Here is an 18651-nt window from a genome sequence, read left to right on the forward strand (position 1 = left end):
GGTTCTGGCTCGAAGGGCTGAATGGCCTACTCCTGCACCTATTTTTCTATGCTTTCTATGTATTTACTATGCAGTGCTCCTAGCACTGACCATTTGTGAACACCCCCATCTACTATTCTCCATTCTGAAAAACAACCATTTATCTCAACTCTGTTTTCTGTTCTTAAGCCAATTTTAAGCCTTAACCCCCTCCCCCTTTCCTCTTCCTCCCTCATACCCTTTCTTCTACATCCCTTCCTCTGGCCTTGCATTTCACACATCTTCTCTCCTTATCTCAGCTTTCTGTCTCCTTTTCATTTTTGATCTTTCTTTGTCCACACACTGTCAGTCAACTCCCTTCACCTGCATCCACCTATCACTTGGATAGGAATGAACAGCATGCAGATGCTGTTTTAAACCGAAAATGTTGGAGTAACTCAGCGGGACAGGCAGCATCTCTGGAGAGAAGGAATGGGTGATGTTTCAGGTCAACACCCTTATTCTGAACCTTCTGAAGAATCGCCTCGACCCAAAATGTCACCCATTCCATCTCTCCGGAGATGCTGCCTGTCCCGCTGAGTTACTCCAGCAATTTGTGTCCACCTATCACTTGTCTGGCTATGTCCTGCCTCCACCTCCCATCCAGCTTTCACCCCACTACAATCAGAATGAAGATGGCCATTCAGTCCTTTGCTTCCATTTCTCTGAGCAACTTCCTGGAAGAACAAATGCTGGCTAGTCCAAAATAATTGGGGGTTGAGGGGCCATTGGACATTGGATTGAAGAATACAAACCCAGTGACTCCCACAGTTACCTTGACAACACCTCATTCTACCCTGCCTCCTAGAAGGATGCCATCCATCCCTTACTCTCAACATACATCACCACTGCAACTGCTCCCAAGATGAGATTTTCTCTTCTAGGACATCCAAGATGGCCTCTTTTTTCAGTAAATGTGATTACCCCCTACTGTTGTGAATGAATCCCTCACATGTGTCTCCTCTGTGTCCTGCAATTCTGCTCACGTTCCCACTCTGCCCAGATGGAACAAGGATGAAGTCCCCCTGGTCCACACCTTTTACCCAATTAGCCTCTGCATCTAACACATCATTCTCCGACACTTTTGCCACCTTCAATGTGATCCCATGACTCGTCGCATCTTCCCACCCCCTCTGCTTTCCATAGAGACCACACTCTCTGCATCTCCTTAGTTCACTCATTCCTTCCCACCCAAACCATCGCCTCCCCAGGTACCCTGCAACCGCAGATGTAATAGCTGTCCATACATCCGCTTCCTCATTTCTATCCAGGGATCGCCACAGGCCTTCCAGATGAGACAGAGGTTCACATGCACCTCCTCTAACCTCATCTACTGCACTCGGTGCTCTCAATGTGGCTTCATATATATATTGGTGAGACCAAGTATAGACTAGGCAACTGCTTCACCAATCATTTTGGTGGTGGTGCACAAAGGCCTGCTTGCTAACGGTTGCTAAACTCCTCTTCCTACTTCCATACCAATCTTTCTATTCTGGGCAGAGGCCGGGTACACACAAATTGTACCTTCATTCTGTTTGTGTAGCGTACATCCTTACATCATAAACATTGCATTGTGCCTCCCTACCCAACATGTACCAATTTCTCCCACTATCCTTTTTCTCCAACCCACCCCCCTCCCCCACCTTGTTTCTCTTTCTGTTATACCCCTCTTCTCTACCTATCTGACACCCTTTTGTCTCCCTTTTATCTCGAGTTTGTCACTTACTCCACCCATACTAATCTGCCAATCTAATCCCCCCCCCCCCCACCCCCCCTCATCTGTATCCACATATCACTTGCCAAACTTTGTTCCGCTCCCAGCTCTTTTCCAGCTTTCTGCCCCCCCTACTACAATCAGTCTGAGAAAGGGACAAAATGCAAACTGACATATAATCCAAGGTACACAAAAATGCTGGAGAAACTCAGCGGGTGCAGCAGCATCTATGGAGCGAAGGAAATAGGCGACGTTTCGGGCCGAAACCCTTCTTCAGACTGATGGGGGGGTGGGGGGGAGAAGGAAGGAAAAAGGGAGGAGGAGGAGCCCGAGGGCGGGGGGATGGGAGGAGACAGCTCGAGGGTTAAGGAAGGGGAGGAGACAGCAAGGGCTAGCAAAATTGGGAGAATTCAACGTTCATGCCATCCGGATGCAAGCAACCCAGGCGGAATATGAGGTGCTGTTCCTCCAATTTCCGGTGTTGCTCACTCTGGCAATGGAGGAGACCCAGGACAGAGAGGTCGGATTGGGAATGGGAGGGGGAGTTGAAGTGCTGAGCCACCGGGAATTCAGGTAGGTTTTTGCGGACTGAGCGGAGGTGTTCGGCGAAACGATCGCCCAACCTCCGCTTAGTCTCCCCGATGTAAATCAGCTGACATCTAGAGCAGCGGATGCAGCAGATGAGGTTGGAGGAGATACAGGTGAACCTTTGTCGCACCTGGAACGACTGCTTGGGTCCTTGAATGGAGTCGAGGGGGGAGGTGAAGGGACAGGTGTTGCATTTCTTGCGGTTGCAACGGAAAGTGCCCGGGGAGGGGGTGGTACGGGAGGGAAGGTAAGAATTGACAAGGGAGTTGCGGAGGGAGTGGTCTTTGCGGAAGGCAGACATAGGGGGAGATGGGAAGATGTGGCGAGTGGTGGGGTCACGTTGGAGGTGGCGGAAATGGCGGAGGATTATTTGTTGTGTTTGCCGGCTGGTGGGGTGAAAGATGAGGACTAGGGGGACTCTGCCCTTGTTGCGAGTGCGGGGATGGTGAGAGAGAGCAGTGTTGCGGGGTATGGATGAGACCCTGGTGCGAGCCTCATCTATGGTGGCGGAGGGAATCCCCGTTCCCTGAAGAACGAGGACATTTCCGATGCCCTGGTGTGGAACGTCTCATCCTGGGAACAGATGCGGCATAGGCGGAGGAATTGGGAGTAGGGGATGGAGTCCTTACAGGGGGCAGGGTGGGAAGACGTGTAGTCCAGATAGCCATGTGAGTCAGTTGGTTTGTAGTGTATGTCGGTCAGAAGTCTGTCCCCTGCGATGGAGATGGTGAGGTCAAGGAATGGTAGGGAAGTGTCGGAAATGGTCCAGGTGTATTGGAGTGCCGGATGGAAGTTGGTGGTGAAGTGGATGAAGTCAGTCAGTTGTGTGTGGGTGCAGGAGGTGGCCCCAAAGCAGTCGTCAATGTAACGGAGGTAGAGGTCGGGGATGGGCCCTGGTACGTATTGAACAAGGATTGTTCAACGTACCCGACAAAGAGGCAGGCGTAGCTGGGGCCCATGCGTGTGCCCATAGCTACGCCTTGTGTTTGGAGGAAATGGGAGGAGTCAAACGTAAAGTTGTTGAGGGTGAGGACCAACTCCGCTAGGCGGAGGAGAGTGTCAGTGGCTGGGTATAGGTTGCTCCTCTGGTCGAGGAAGAACCGGAGGGCTTTGAGGCCATCCTGGTGGGGGATGGAGGTGTAGAGTGACTGGACATCCATGGTGAAGATGAGGGGGTGAGGGCCTAGAGAGTGGAATGCGTGGAGGCGGCGGAGAGTGTCTGAGGTGTCTAGAACATAGGTGGGAAGGGATTTGACCAAGGGGGATAGTATGGAGTCAAGGTATGTGGAGATGAGTTCGGTGGGGCACGAACAAGCAGAGACAATGGGTCTGCCGGGAGAGCCGGGTTTGTGGATTTTGGGGAGAAGGTAAAAACGGGCCGTGCGGGGCTGGGGAACGATGAGGTTGGAAGCTTGGTCGGGCAGGGCGTGGGAATTGATGAAGTCGGTGATGGTGCTAGATATGGTGGCCTGGTGCTCGTCAGTGGGGTCATGGTCCAAGGGTAAGTAGGAGGAGGTGTCCGAGAGTTGGCGCGTGGCCTCAGCTTTGTAGAGATCGACGCGCCAGACTACCACGGCACCTCCCTTGTCGGCTGGTTTGATAACCCAATCTGGGTTTTTGCGGAGTGATTCAATGGCAGTGCATTCAGGGGGGGAGAGATTGGAGTGAGACAGGGGAGTGGAGAAGTTGAGGCGGTTGACGTCGCGGCGGCAGTTCTGGATAAAAAGTTCCAGAGCCGGGACGTTACGAGAGGGGTTCCACGAGGAGGGGGTGCGTTGGAGACGGGAAAAAGGGTCATCATTGGGGGGCGAGGACTCCTTCCCATGGAAGTGCGCTGTGAGGCGGAGGCGACGGTAGATGCGCTCCAAGTCATGGTGGGCGCGGAACTCATTGAGATGGGGACGGAGGGGGACAAAGGTAAGACCTCTGCTGAGGACAGACTGTTCGGTGTGGGAGAGGGGGAGGTCGGGGGGGATGGTGAATACCCGGCAGGGATGGGAGTTGGGGCCAGAGGAAGGCAGGTGGGTGGACTGGGGGTGGGGGGGTGAGAGGGCTGTAATGTGGGTGGGGAAGAGTGGGGGTGACATGGTTGAAGGGGGATGAGGGAGAGTCAGTGGAACAGCCACTGAGGTTAGCAAGGCTGGGCAGACGGGCACTAGGACCCAGTGGAGTTAAGCCCAGGAGAGTGGGAGTGAGCAGCGTGGAGGCTTCAGGCCCAGTGCAGAGTCCAGGCTCCAGGTAGGGCGACGGCTGTGGGTTGCTGGAGGGGGTTGGAGTGGCGCGGGTCACCGGACCCGATGGTCGGAGTCCAGTGGCAGTTGAGTCGGGGTCCACGGGCGATGCGTGGGAGGTCCCGGTGGGTGGATAGTCGGCGGTGGGGCGGCGAGATGAGTCGGGTGCGTTGCGGCGGCCATGTTGGGGGAGCCCCGGTCCGGCGGCGGCGATGCCCGGTAGGTCGGGTCCGGCGGCGATGCCGGGTAGGTCGGACATATAATCCATTCCCTCCACAGAGGCTGCCTGACCTGCTGAGTTACTCCAGCACTGTGTTTTGCTCAAATTTCATAAAGGCTTTGCAATGAAAACTTAGTTGCTGCTGTAAGTGTTAAATCTGAAACTATATGTATTCGAGTAAAGAAAATATCTTTACCAACATCTCCTTGGAACAGTAGGACTTAAAGTTCTTCAGAAGGATGTCTGCATATTGCTGTAGAACTTTGCTGATGGTCTGCAGAGAGAACAAGCACACATGAACTCTGTTTTGTTCTGCAACTACTGATAAACATAAGCACAATCTGTCGGTAAATACATGCGACAATTTGATTTTTGCTGGGCCAAAATTACAGAAAAATCAATTTGAAAATATGTATACTTCAAAAGTAGATTTGCAAAATGTTATTTTATTTTGATATATTGGCATCATCAGATAGATTTTCTGTAAAGTGTGTGTGGCATGAATTATTAATTACATCAGAAACAATGGAACAAATGAATTATCCATTTAAAAGAAAAACACTGCAACCAGTTGTGTTTTGATTTTAAACATAGTTCTAACTTCTAACCAGGGTGGTCCGAGAAGTAAGCCTCAATGGTTCCTCCACTCATACAGCAACTTAAAATTGCAAATGGGCTTCAGTGGTGCCTTGAATAATTTTGGAAATGAACAAAGTCCTTTGTTGTGGTGGGATGGGGGGAGCAGGTGGTGTTGCCGTCATCTGCTCAAAATGCACGGTAAAGTGGGTCAGTTGCGAGAGCAATGTGCTGCATTCCAATACACTCATTACCCAATCTATCCGAGATAAGTGGGAATGAAAACAATTTGAGTAGCATGGAATCAATGGCTTACTAGCGAACAGTCTCGATATGTGCAAGTGATATTAGTGCAGATTTATCTACAATATTTTTTAATTTAAATGGTAATGACTTAAAGAAGCGCATCTCATACAAGCTCCAGGACAGAAAGAATGATGAGTTCTCAGCACTAAATATTTTCAGAAATATTATACGAATCACTAATTACTATAATAAAAAGTGCAATATATTTTTCTACAATGTTTTAGTGTATGGTCCAATAAAACAAAACTACAAGGCAAAAATGCATTGAAAAATATGTCCATACCTTTGCAAACCTTCTCATATAATGAGCAACAATCGCCGGGTCAGGACACTCGAGTTTCTTAATAATCTCAAAGCTCTGATTTAATTGTGTGAAAACATCTACCACCGAGCAGGAGAATAAAGCATGCTCAGACGTTTGCTGGAACTGATGTACAAAAGGTAAATTCAGTTAAAAATGTCAAAGCATTTACAGTTGTGCAATAAAGCAAATCAAGCCTTGAGAATGGAAGCCATTTTAAAGTAGCCACAGAAAAATTTAAATATTTAGGAATTGAAATCACTAGAAACTATCACGCTATGTTTAATGCCAATTATAGCCCCTTACTTAAGAAACTAAATAATCTAATCAAATTCTGGAAAACGCTCCCGATGTCTTTAATAGGTCGAATAAATGCTATAAAAATGATCTTTTTACCACAAATCCTATATTTATTTCAATCAATACCAATATATCTTCCAAAAAAGTTTTTCAAAAAACTAGACATTACAAATTTTATATGGGATTATAAATCCCACAGAATACAAAGAGCACACCTTCGTAAACCAAAAGAGATGGGTGGTCTAGCGCTCCCTAACTTTATGTACTATAATTGGGCAGTAAATATTAAAAATATGATTCACCTGCTGGACAACTCTGCCCAGCAGGTGGACTGGATTGTAATGGAGAGAGAGGACTGCTCTCCGTGTAATACAGGAGCGACTCTCCTCTCATCAATGAATCTGAATAACAAAATTTATGATAATATTTATAATAATAAAAATCCAATGATACATAGCACAATTAGAACTTGGAAACAAATAAAACAGAATCTAAAATTAAGAAATCTATCTCTTTTAATGCCAATAGTCAATAACCCGTCATTTAAACCTTCAATTATAGATAAATCATTTACACAATGAGAAAGAATGGGAATCAAAACGCTCGGAGACTTGTATGAATTAGGAAAATTATTATAATTTCAACAATTACAACTGAAATATAATTTGAAAAATAATCAATATTTTAAATATCTTCAAATCCGTGACTATCTGAAAAAATACACAAAAGACTATCATAACATGCCCCCAGACTTATTGGATGAAGCCATGAAGACAAAGGCTGAATCAGCAAATCTAATATCATACATACAACATTATTTTAAATATAGAAATACCTACAACCGATGGTATTAAAAGAGACTGGGAACAAGAACTAGCTATAAAAATTTCAAAAGAGAGCTGGGATAAACACTTACTATATGTGCATAAATGCTCGATCAACGTACGACATACTCTAATTCAATTTAAAACATTACATAGACTATTATTCAAAAACTAAAATAAATAAACTTTTCCCCAATGTCTCACCCATTTGTGATAAATGTCAGTCACAAGAAGCTACCATAGCGCTCTCTTTTGTTTTTTGTATAAAAATCCAAAAATTCTGGAACGAAATATTTGAAATCTTCACAAAATTAATTAAAATAAAATTTGTACCAAAAGCAGAATGGATCATTTTTGGAATATCGGAAGGTAACCCCGAACTAAACGTGTTTCAAAAGAACTTACTTAATGACGGGCTAATAATGGGAAAAAAGCTTATACTCAAATTTTGGAAAAATGCTCCAATACCAACAATAAAAATGTGGATTTCAAACATGTTCGAAACACCACACCTGGAAGAGATGAGACTCCTCCTAGCAGGCAAAGCAGACCACTTCCAAAAGACATGGTCTGCATTTATGGAACTATTACAAGCATAAGGTGCAATAGTAATTTAAAATATAAATGGTACCAGGATCTGGTAACGGGGGGTATAAAATAAAAAATAAAAACACGGTTGGTATATCCTTTTTTGCGGAGTTTTGTGATAATAGAGCGATTGTTTTTCCTTTTTTTTCTTTTCTTTCTAGGGTCTATTTCCTTTCTTTACTTCCTTCTCTAACTTCTTCCCTAAGGGGCTTTCTTTTCCCAACACTTTCCTGCACCTTCACGATTCTTGCTCACTTTCCTTACTTCTTTATTTCTACCTTTTTGAAAGCTCGAAAAACGAAGTGGTACAACAAATGTAATAAGATATATGTGATGTGTATTACTGTAATTTACTGTACTTCTAATAAAAATAAAATTAAAAAAAAAGAGAATGGAAGCCATGTATTTGCAAACACAGTAATTACATATTTCTTGCTTAGAATGCCTGTACATTTATTTGACCTAAATTGGATTTTTGTTTATTGTTTGGGCGATTAAAGGGATTTTTTTTTTCCTACAATTGAAGAGTTGATTATTAATTATGACAATTTTACATTTACTCAAATGCACTAGAACATTGCCCAATGCTTTATTTTCAGGAGTAGTGGTAATTTCAAAATTCAGTCTGTATAATTAGTATGATTCTCATTGGAATATAATTTGTGAAAGAAAATAATTACAATTGAGGGACTGATTTCAAGACTATTCTTTCACAATTTGCTGTAACCCACATTGAAAGGAAAACATTTTATTAAATTGTCTATTTGACTCGATTAATCTAGGTGCGGTGGCGCGACTCACTGTTGCAGCGGCCCCTACAGCCTGTCTGTCTTTTTTTTTTTTTTTTTTTGTCTAGTTAAATGTAGTTGTCGTGTTTTTTATACTGTTTTTAACTGTGTATATGTGGGGGGCGGGGGGGGGGGAACTTAAAAAAATCTCTTCCCTGCACGGGAGACCCGACCTTTTCCCTGTCGGGTCTCCGTTGTCTTTGGGGCCTAGCACCGTGGAGCGGCCTCCAGCCGGAACGACCTGGGGGCTCTAGTCACGGAGCCTACGGAGCTGCGGACTACTCACCGTGGGGCTGACCGGCCTCGGAGCGTGGGGAGCAGTGGTGGATCGCTGCTGCGGCCCGACCCCGGAGCTCGGAGGCTCCAGCTGCAGACCTGGTGGACTGTGATATCGGGAGCTCGCGGGTCTGGGTGGGAGACCGTTTTTCGGAGCTCCCGCAACGCAACTTCTCCCGCCCATGTCGCGGGGTTGGAACGACCCCCGGTGCTTAGATCCAGAAGTGGTGGTCAAGCCAGATATGATGGTGGCTTTGAAGAAACTTTTGGATAGGCAGGAAATGAAGGGACAATAAATTGAATTGTATTGTATTGTATTGTATTGACATGACAGAGAAGATTAGTTTAACTTGGCAATGTTCAGCACAGACATAGTGGGCCGAAGAGCCTGTTCCTGTGTTGTTCTATTCTATGTTCAATGTTCTGTGTATGTCCCCCACACAACTTATTTTCCTACCTATTTATTTCATCAGCAAGGCAACAACCATGGCTTCATCGAGGTAATTTTGATAAAATCCTGGGATTCGAGCACCATCCTATGTGGCTACTATTCACTGCACATTGTTAACAAAACGCTTTTCACTGTACTTTGGTACACGTGACAATAAACTAAACCAGAAAAAAACACCAACTGAACACTACCTTCTGTTTTCTGTAAACCAGCAAATTGGTTCGATCCCATATGCGAGTTTCTGCTGTTCACAATCAAATCTAAATTACTATAGAATGTATGGCATCTGAATACATACCCCATCCTTTTTATCTCTCTCAAGAGCTCCGTGTAGAAATTCCAATGAAACTTCTTCATTTTCATCCAACCACTGCATTGCAAATTGTTCAAACCACCTGCAACCAAATATAATTATCAAGATTCAAATAAACTTTGAAGAAACATAAAGGACGCAGTTAGATTTTTTGAGGTGGTGTATGCACATTTGCAGGGCTCGAAATTAACGGTTGCTCGGTTGCCAATGGCCAACTAAAGTCCCGCCGGGCAACCTAAAAGCAGTGTCATTTTGCCCGGCTTGGCCCCCCTTTCTGTCTCTCTTTCTGTCACTCTCCATCCGCCGGGTCTCCGCCTTCCGGCCTCTCCTCATCCACCGGCACGGCCGGCCGCCTTGCACATGCGCACTGTCACAGCCCGCACATACTCCCCTGCAAATCCTCCCCAGTTCATTGGCTATATTTAAGAGGGAGTTAGATGTGGCCCTTGTGGCTGAAGCTGTCAGGGGGTATGGAGAGAAGGCAGGTACAGGATACTGAGTTGGATGATCAGCCATGATCATATTGAATGGCAGTGCAGGCTTGAAGGGCCAAATGGCCTACTCCTGCACCTATTTTCTATGTTTCTATGTCCTCACCTTCGAGCCTTCTTCAGACTGATGTTGGGGAGGGGGGGGGGGGGGGGGGGGGGGGGGCGGGAAAATGAAAGGAAGAGGCTGTGGGAGTGCTGGGAATGGGAGGGGAAGGAGGGAGAAAGCAAGGATTACCTGAAATTGGAGAAGCCAATGTTCATACTGCTGGGGTGTAAACTACCCAAGCGAAATATGAGGTGCTGTTCGTCCAATTTGCGGTGGGCCTCACTCTGGCCATGGAGGTGGCCCAGGACAAACAGGACGGATTCGGAATGGGAGGGGGAGTTGAAGTGCTGCGCCAACGGGAGATCAGGTTGGTTATTGTGAACTGAGTGGAGGTGTTGTGCGAAGCGATCGCCAAGCCTGTGCTTGGTTTAATCGAGGTTGATCATACGCTGAATAATCCAACCACATTTTTGTTTGGAAGTGGAAAGAAATAATAGAAATTGCATTCATTGCAACGTGTAAAAAGAGTTGAGATACTGTATTATAATTTTGCTGCATGTAATTGTGGTATATATCATGTCTTGATTGGTGAATATGTTTAGTTTGTGACTTTATTTGAAGCAGAAATAATATGTGAATGCTTCATTGAGCATAATTCCGACTGGTAACTACGCACTTCGTCTGAGCACATTATCGCACGCGTCATTCAAGCCGTCTTAAATGACCACCTAAACTGTCATTTGGCAACCTAAAAAGCTGCCTAGGTTGCCCGCTGACAACAGAGAAAAAAAGTTAAGTGAGAGCCCTGATTTATCTAATGATATAAGTCCTTTAACTTGTGAAACATTTCAAAGCTTGCAACATAGCAGCCTTGGTTCCTAATACTTACGCTGGATATTCAGGTATGGTCCCTTTGATTGCTGGAAGATCTCGAACATATTCATTGTACAGCCATTTCACTTTGAAGTGCAAATTCATATAGTCTGCGCTTTTGCAGAGTCTGTGTTTCTCATGCTCTGATGAATAAAAATATTAAAATAGTTAATGGTGAACCATTAATTCTTTCTGTTCATCTTTCCATTGACAATACCTGACATGCTTTTAACATTTTCTGTTTTTAACCCAGAATCAATTGGATGAACTGTCACAGCATTCTCTCCTTGTGTAAGGACATCTGTACACAAAATCTAAGGTGTTATATGGCCAAGGCCCACATAAATGGAGGAACATACTTCAAATATTTTGCAAGAATGGACAACTTACCTTCCTTCTGGCACCCTAATATTGTCATTATTATCATATGTGATTTGGTAATCAGACTACATATCTGTTCCTCTATCTCACTTGCTATTTGTTTTTGGGGGGAGGGTTCAATAGAATCCCATTATAGTTCTTGCATCTTTCTTATTTCTTTTTTTTTTTTTGAAAATATTTTTTATTGGAGATAGGTACATAACCTAATTACATCATTACATCATTACATAGTCTTACATTTTTAAATTGATAATATTGTCAATTATTATTACATTGTCTCCAATACTTTTTGCCTTTTTTTTTTTTTTTAAACTAGATAGAACTAAAGAGATAGATGAAGTAAAGAAAGAAAAGAAAGAGAAGAAAGACAAAAACAAAAAAAAAAAAAAAAAAAAAAAAAAAAAGGAAAAAGATAGTTAAAGAAGAATGGAAAAATGTATTAAAATAAAAAAGACTTCATTCGAGATATATTCGTACATTTCAGAGTATAGTATTTCATCCATTCTTTAGCCCGCGTGCTAGTCAGGTTCCTGTGCTGAACCATTCTGACCCTTTAAGTAATCAATAAAAGGAGACCATGTTCCAACGAATAATTCCTGTTTGTCCAACAGGGAAAATCTGATTCTTTCCACGTTTAAGGTCTCCGTCATTTCTATAATCCACATTTTGATTGTGGGGGCCGTAGGGCCTTTCCAAAATTTTAGAATTAATTTTTTTCCTGTTATTAAACTATAATCAATAAAGTTTCTTTGTGTTGTTCTAAGTGTTTGATTTAATTCTAATATTCCGAGTATTATTAATTTTGGATCTGGGTCCAATTGTGTGCTGGTTACTTTAGATATTATACTAAAAATATTTACCCAGAATTTTTTAATTTTTATAGTTTGCAAACATATGAGATAATGTAGCTTCTAAATGTTGACATTTATCACATATAGGTGAGATATGTTGAAAAATTTTATGTAATTTTGTTTTTGAATAATGTAACCTATGTATTACTTTAAATTGTATTAGAGAATGTCTAGCGTTTAGTGAACACTGATGTATGTGTTGCAAACTTTCTTCCCAAGTATCTTTCGTTATTACTTGATTTAATTCTTTTTCCCATGTTTGTCTGTGTAAGTCCGTCGAAGGAATGTCACTGTCTAATAAGATATTATATATATAAGATATTATTTTTTCTGTATTAGGATGTTTGTTCCAACATTCATCAAGAATTTCTGAATTTCTAATTCGAAAATTTTGGGAGTTCGATTTTACATAATCTCTAAATTGAAGATATCTGAAATAATCATTTCCTCGAAGTCCATAAGTCTGTTGCAATTCCTGAAATGTCAGAAAAGTACCTTCCTTGTAAAGTTGTCCCATATTTTTAATTCCATAATTCTTCCATTGTGTAAAACCCCTGTCCAACCATGAAGGCTTAAACAAAGGATTATTCACAATTGGAAGAAAAAGTGATAAATTATCTAATTTTAATGTCTTTTTTAATTGTTTCCAAATTCGTATAGCACTAAATATTATAGGGTTTTCCCTATAAATTTTTTTGTTTAATTTAGACGTAGCAAATAATATCGAACCGATATCAAAAGGTAAACAATCTTCCTTTTCCATTTTTAACCAGTCTGGTTGATGATCTATTTCTTCCAACCAGAAATTCATATTTTTAATGTTAACTGCCCAGAAATAAAACAAAATATTGGGTAAAACCACGCCTCCATTTATTTTTGATTTACACAAGTGTCTTTTGTTTATCCTATGATTCTTATAATCCCAGATAAAATCATTAACAATAGAGTCCAATTTAAAAAAAAAGTTCTTTGCCAGATATATCGGAATTGTCTGAAAAAGATATAATATTTGCGGTAAAAAAATCATTTTTATGGCATTGATTTTGCCTACCATTGAGATAGGAAGTGTTTTCCAGTATTGAATATTCTTATGTAGTTTGTTCAGTAATGGGGGGAAATTTGCTTTAAATAATGATGTATATATCTTAGTTACATAAATACCTAGATATTTAAATTTTTCATTTACTATTTTAAATGGAAATTGTTGTATTATCTGTTTGTTATGTTCCCTTATTGGCATAATTTCACTTTTATTCCAATTTATTCTGTATCCTGAAAGTGAACCAAATTGGGTTATTAGCTTTAATAAGTTTGGAATACTAATTTCTGGTTTTGTAATGTAAATTAATACATCATCTGCGTATAGAGAAATTGTATTCACTGTGTCCTTTGTGTTATACCCATGTATTTCCGGATGCCCCCTAACTCTTTCTGCCAGTGGCTCAATAGCAAGCGCAAATAATAATGGAGATAATGGGCATCCTTGTCTACAACCTCTAGATAGGCTAAATTTAGGTGACAACCTTTGATTTGTAAATATTCTAGCCGTGGGATTTGTATATAACAGTTTTATCCATGTACAGAATTTCTCCCCTAGCTGCATATTTTCCATCACCGAAAATAAATAAGGCCATTCGACCTGATCAAATGCTTTTTCAGCGTCAAGTGAAATTATTGCTAGATCTTCATTAATAATTCTCTTGGAATATATAATATTAAATAATCTTCTTAGATTATAATATGAGTATCGTTTCTGAATAAAGCCTGTTTGGTCAGGGTGTATTAATTTATTCATCACTGTACTTAATCTATACGCTAGTATTTTAGTTAAAATTTTCTGATCTGTATTTAAAAGTGCAATTGCTCTGTATGATCCCGGGTCTTGCATCTTTCTTATTTCTAACCTCTACCCATATTGCCTCCGTGAACAAAGCCTCTTGTACGTCCTCCCTGAATGCTGCCGTAACAGTCTCTCTGATCAGTAGCACAACTTTTCCACCTCTAGTCCCTCATTCTCTATCACTTCTAAAACAATGAAACCCCAGAACATCGAGCTGCCAGAATGTCCCACTCGCAACCACGTTTCCGCAATGACCACAACAACATAGTCTCAAGCACTGATCCAGGCCCTGTGCTTCTACTTTCTCCACAATACTCCATGCATTGAAATGGACATACTTCAGCCCATGAGCTTCAACTTATTATTTCATCTCTCCATGCATGTCCTCACTTTGAGACCTAATGATCCTATCCTCTTAGGTCCACGCCACTTTTTCCAATTTCTGACCTCCTACTCTGGATCCCCTGCCCCCTTCCTCTCCTCCTCTAGTTTAAACGCTCAAGAGGAGCATGGGCAAACCTCCCTGCAAGGTTATTGGTCCCCCTCCAGTCCAGATGCAACTCAACCCTCTCGTACAGGTTACATCTGCCCCGGAGGAGTTACCAATGATCCAAATATCTGAAATCTTGTCCCCTGCATTAACTCCTGAGCCATGCATTTTTCTGTCCTATTTTCCTATTCCTACCCTCACTAGCACGTGGCACTAGGCGTATTCCATAGATTACTGCCCTTGAGGTTTTGCTCTTAAATGTTTTGCCTAGCTCCTTATATTATCTATGCAGAACCGTATCATTTTTCCTACCTATAACCTTTGTGCCAATGATCACTTTACCTGTGTAAATTTTTTTGGAAATTTAATCCAAAGGTATCCTCACCTATCTCAAACATATAAGTCTAAAATTTGTGTTTAGTGGAATGAGTAAATGCATCAAACCCCCAAATTATTTACAAATACATGCAAATTGCCAGCCTTTACGGTCATGAAACTGGTCTTCTGTAAGAGGTATTCAGAACCTGAATATCTCTGAAGAAGGGTCTCGACCCAAAACGTCACCCATTCCTTCTCTCCAGAGATGCTGCTTGTCCCGCTGAGTTACTCCAGCATTTCGTGACTATCTTCAGAACCTATATACTTAATTGTAGAAAAATAATCTACACACTTTTTGTTAAGGCATGTTATAATTACATGTTGCAGATTTTAAAAACTGGAAAAGAGGAGGGAGCGGACAAAGTCTGGCAAGTGATAGGTGGATAAAGGTGAGGGAGGAGGGGTTGATTGGCAGATGGTTGGACAAAGGCCAGAGATAAAAAGACAAAAAGTGTGAGATTAGGACAGAAGAGTTGAAGATTATGTAGCTGGATGAAAGAATATAGGTGAATATAGGAAAACTGGAGGAGAGGGGTGTTTGTGTATTAGTTACCTGAAATTGAATAATTCATAGAAACATAGAAAAATAGGTGCAGGAGTAGGCCATTCGGCTCTTCTATGTTTATATCTGACAAAGGAAATGGCGGAGCAGTGTAGGTGTGTAATATGTATAACTGAAGAGTACATTTAGTGGAAAGCATGATGCAAACAGAGGCCAACATAGTGAAGCTAACTTAGAGGTCATGTTAAGATGGGCCATAGATAGATTTGGGTGGTGTTTAGGCTACAAGAAATAGCTTGAGTAAAGATAAACACAAAATTATGTAAACCAGGCAATGGGTAATAAAATTAATCCCTGAGTTTAGAAAGGTTCTATATTACACTCATTTCTCAGGCAAATAGGAGGATGGGTTATTTTCATTAATTAACAGAAAACAGAAAGTTGAACATTTTGCTCTTAATGCCCCTGTCCCACTTAGGAAACCTGAACGGAAACCTCTGGAGACTTTGCGCCTCACCCAAGGTTTCCATGCGGTTCCCGGAGGTTTTTGTCAATCTCCCTAATGGTCGAAAGCGGTTTACGCTTCTTCTATGCTCCGGTGATTATTTCAAAAAATTCAAAACCGGCTGCGACTAAAAATAGGTTGCCATTTTAAAAATCGGTACTGCCTCGATAAAATACAATACAATACAATGCCATTTATTGTCATTTGAGCCTCAGTGAGGCTCAAACGAAATTCCGTTTCCACAGCCATACAAACAAAGACAATTTCCTAGACATACACACAATTTAATTCACACAAACATCCATCACAGTGAACCCACTGTGATGGAAGGCAAAGTCTTTTCTCTCCCCTGATCTCCATGTCTCTCCCGATGTCCAAGCCCCAGGCGGGCGATGATAAGCCTCAGACAATGCATTTCGTTGTCTCTGTACTGTACACTGACAATGACAATTAAAATTGAATCTGAATCTGAATCTGAAGTCCCACGGCCATTTTAGGCCGTGCCGGGCGATTTACGGTCTAAAAGTCACAAAGTTGGAGCCCCCGGCGGGCGCTGGAATGTCCCACGGCCATGAAGCCATGCTGGACGATGTACGTCCCCGCTCCGGGTCGTTCCAACCCCGCGACACGGGCTGGAGAAGTCGCGTTGTGGGAGTTCCGGGAAGCGATCTCTCCCCCCGGACCCGCGAGCTCCCGATGTCCCAGTCCACCGGACCTGCGGCTGCGTTGCTGGAGCCTCCGAGCCCCAGGAGTCGAGTCGCAGCAGCGAGTCACCACCGCTCCACACGCTCCGAGGCCGGCCAGCCCCACGATGGTGAGTAGTCCGCAGCTCCGCATCTCCGCAGTCTCCCGAGCCCCCGGGTCGTTCAGGTTGGAGACCCGACAGGGAAAAGGTCGGGTCTCATGTACAGGGAAGAGATTTTAAACGGTTTCCCCCTCCCCCCCCCGTCCCCCACATATACACATTTAAAACCAGTATTAAAAAAACACCAACACTACATTTAACTAGACAAAAAATTAAAACAAATTAAAAAAGACAGACAGGCTGTAGGGGCCGCTGCAACGGGTAAGTCGCGCCGCCTAATAATATATATATAAGATGTCAGCTCCTGGTGCGGTGAAGCATAACACATGGGGCATCTTGTGTTTGGGAGAAACCTGAAGGTGGTTCAAAATAATAGAAAGTATCAGCAGCGTACTTGGCATGTTGATGATGGCAACTTAAAAAGAAAAGCGTTAACATCAAATCTGGATCTAATGGGCCTGTCCCACTTACGCAACTTTTTCGGAGGCTGCCGGCACCTGTCATTGGTCGTTGCGGGTCGCAACATGTTGAAAATCCAGAAAGACGCCACGACTCTTTGGGCGACTGAGGAGACTACTCACGACCATGCAGGCGATACCCTGGCGACATGTCGCGGGGTGAAGCCTGGATGGTCGTGAGTAGTCGCCCAAAGAGTCGTACCTTGTTCTGGTCGCCGCTGGATTTTCAACATGTTGAAAATCTTCAGCGACCTGCAACGACCTATGACAGGTGCCGGCAGTCACCAAAAAAGTTGCGTAAGTGGGACAGGCCCATTAGGGATCCATTGTACAAACTATTGTGGATTATATTTAAAAATGTAAATAAAAAAATGATAAAGGATAAGATCCGGAAGAACACCCTTGCTGAGAACAAAAAGTGGCACAGACAAGGAAAAGGTAAATATGAGAAAGGAGCAAATGTACTTGCAGCCATGGCATAGAAACATAGAAAATAGGTGCAAGAGTAGGCCATTCGGCCCTTCGAGCTAGCACTGCCATTCAATATGATCATGGCCGATCATCCAAAATCAATACACCGTTCCTCCTTTTTCCCCATATACCTTGATTCTTTTGGCCATGAGAGCTAAATCTTACTCTCTTAAAAACATCCAGTGAATTGGCTTCCACTGTCTTCTGTGGCAGAGAATTCTACAGATTCACAGCTCTCTGGGTGAAAATGTTTTTCCTCATCTCAGTCCTAAACGGCCTACCCCTTATTCTTCTGGCAAAGAACTTACAAGAAAAGGTTAAAATAGCACCAGTGAGCGTACACAGGATGAAGAATGTAAAAAGCCATGCAGGAGAATGGTGGTGGCTAACAACATTGACTGGGGAACTTTTGACAATGAGGCATATAGAGATAGGTATGATGAGGACCATGGGCTACCCCTAACTTTTGAAAAGGACATAAAGATACTAGCTGCATCCCCAACAGCTCCATTTCATACATTAGTCTGGATGACAAGGGAATGCACTACACAAACATACTGTGAGGAACCTTTGACAGCCCCAGGGAAACAGATGATTTTAAATGAAGTGCCAATCTTTAAAAGGGGAACAACGGGGAATCGGGTATTTTGGGATGTTCGCAGAGATATAGGATATAGACATAACATACTAGAGTAAGTCAGTGGGACAGGCTTCTTCTGGCTTTTGGATAGAAGGAATGGGTGAAGTTTCGGGTCGAGGCCCTTCTTTTGAGATAAAGGAGACTCAGGAGTCAGTCGTGTGGAGAAATAAGGGAACAGTGAAGGAAGAGAAACCAGAGGGCATGTGTTTTAATTGTGGAAACAAAATTACTTTGCTCGGAAATGTGGGTCAACACAACAGCAAACAAGGGACCAGGATGTCTCACAATGTTTAAATGCTAATGGGAATTGAAAGCTGATAGGAGTTTGAGTTGATGTTCGGAAGTTTAATTGTATGTCTTCCAGAATCCATGAACAATGTCCTCCAGAATTCTGGTGGATTAAAGCCTTAACGGTTTGAATGATTT

General features: G+C 42.8%; 1 protein-coding gene across 1 annotated transcript in view; it reads right to left on the reverse strand.

Moving 5' to 3' along the window:
- unc13b (unc-13 homolog B) overlaps positions 1-18651 on the reverse strand; it is a 404018-nt gene that overhangs the window by 56633 nt on the left and 328734 nt on the right. Inside the window, exons 30-34 of the mRNA XM_033037251.1 lie at positions 17241-17255; positions 10921-11047; positions 9480-9576; positions 5937-6080; positions 4968-5045 (exon numbers count right to left, since the gene is read on the reverse strand). Of these exons, the coding sequence (XP_032893142.1) occupies positions 4968-5045; positions 5937-6080; positions 9480-9576; positions 10921-11047; positions 17241-17255 (461 nt within the window). The remainder of the gene's footprint in view (positions 1-4967; positions 5046-5936; positions 6081-9479; positions 9577-10920; positions 11048-17240; positions 17256-18651) is intronic.

The sequence above is a fragment of the Amblyraja radiata genome, chromosome 1, assembly GCF_010909765.2.
Source record: "Amblyraja radiata isolate CabotCenter1 chromosome 1, sAmbRad1.1.pri, whole genome shotgun sequence".
Lineage (NCBI taxonomy): Eukaryota > Metazoa > Chordata > Chondrichthyes > Rajiformes > Rajidae > Amblyraja > Amblyraja radiata.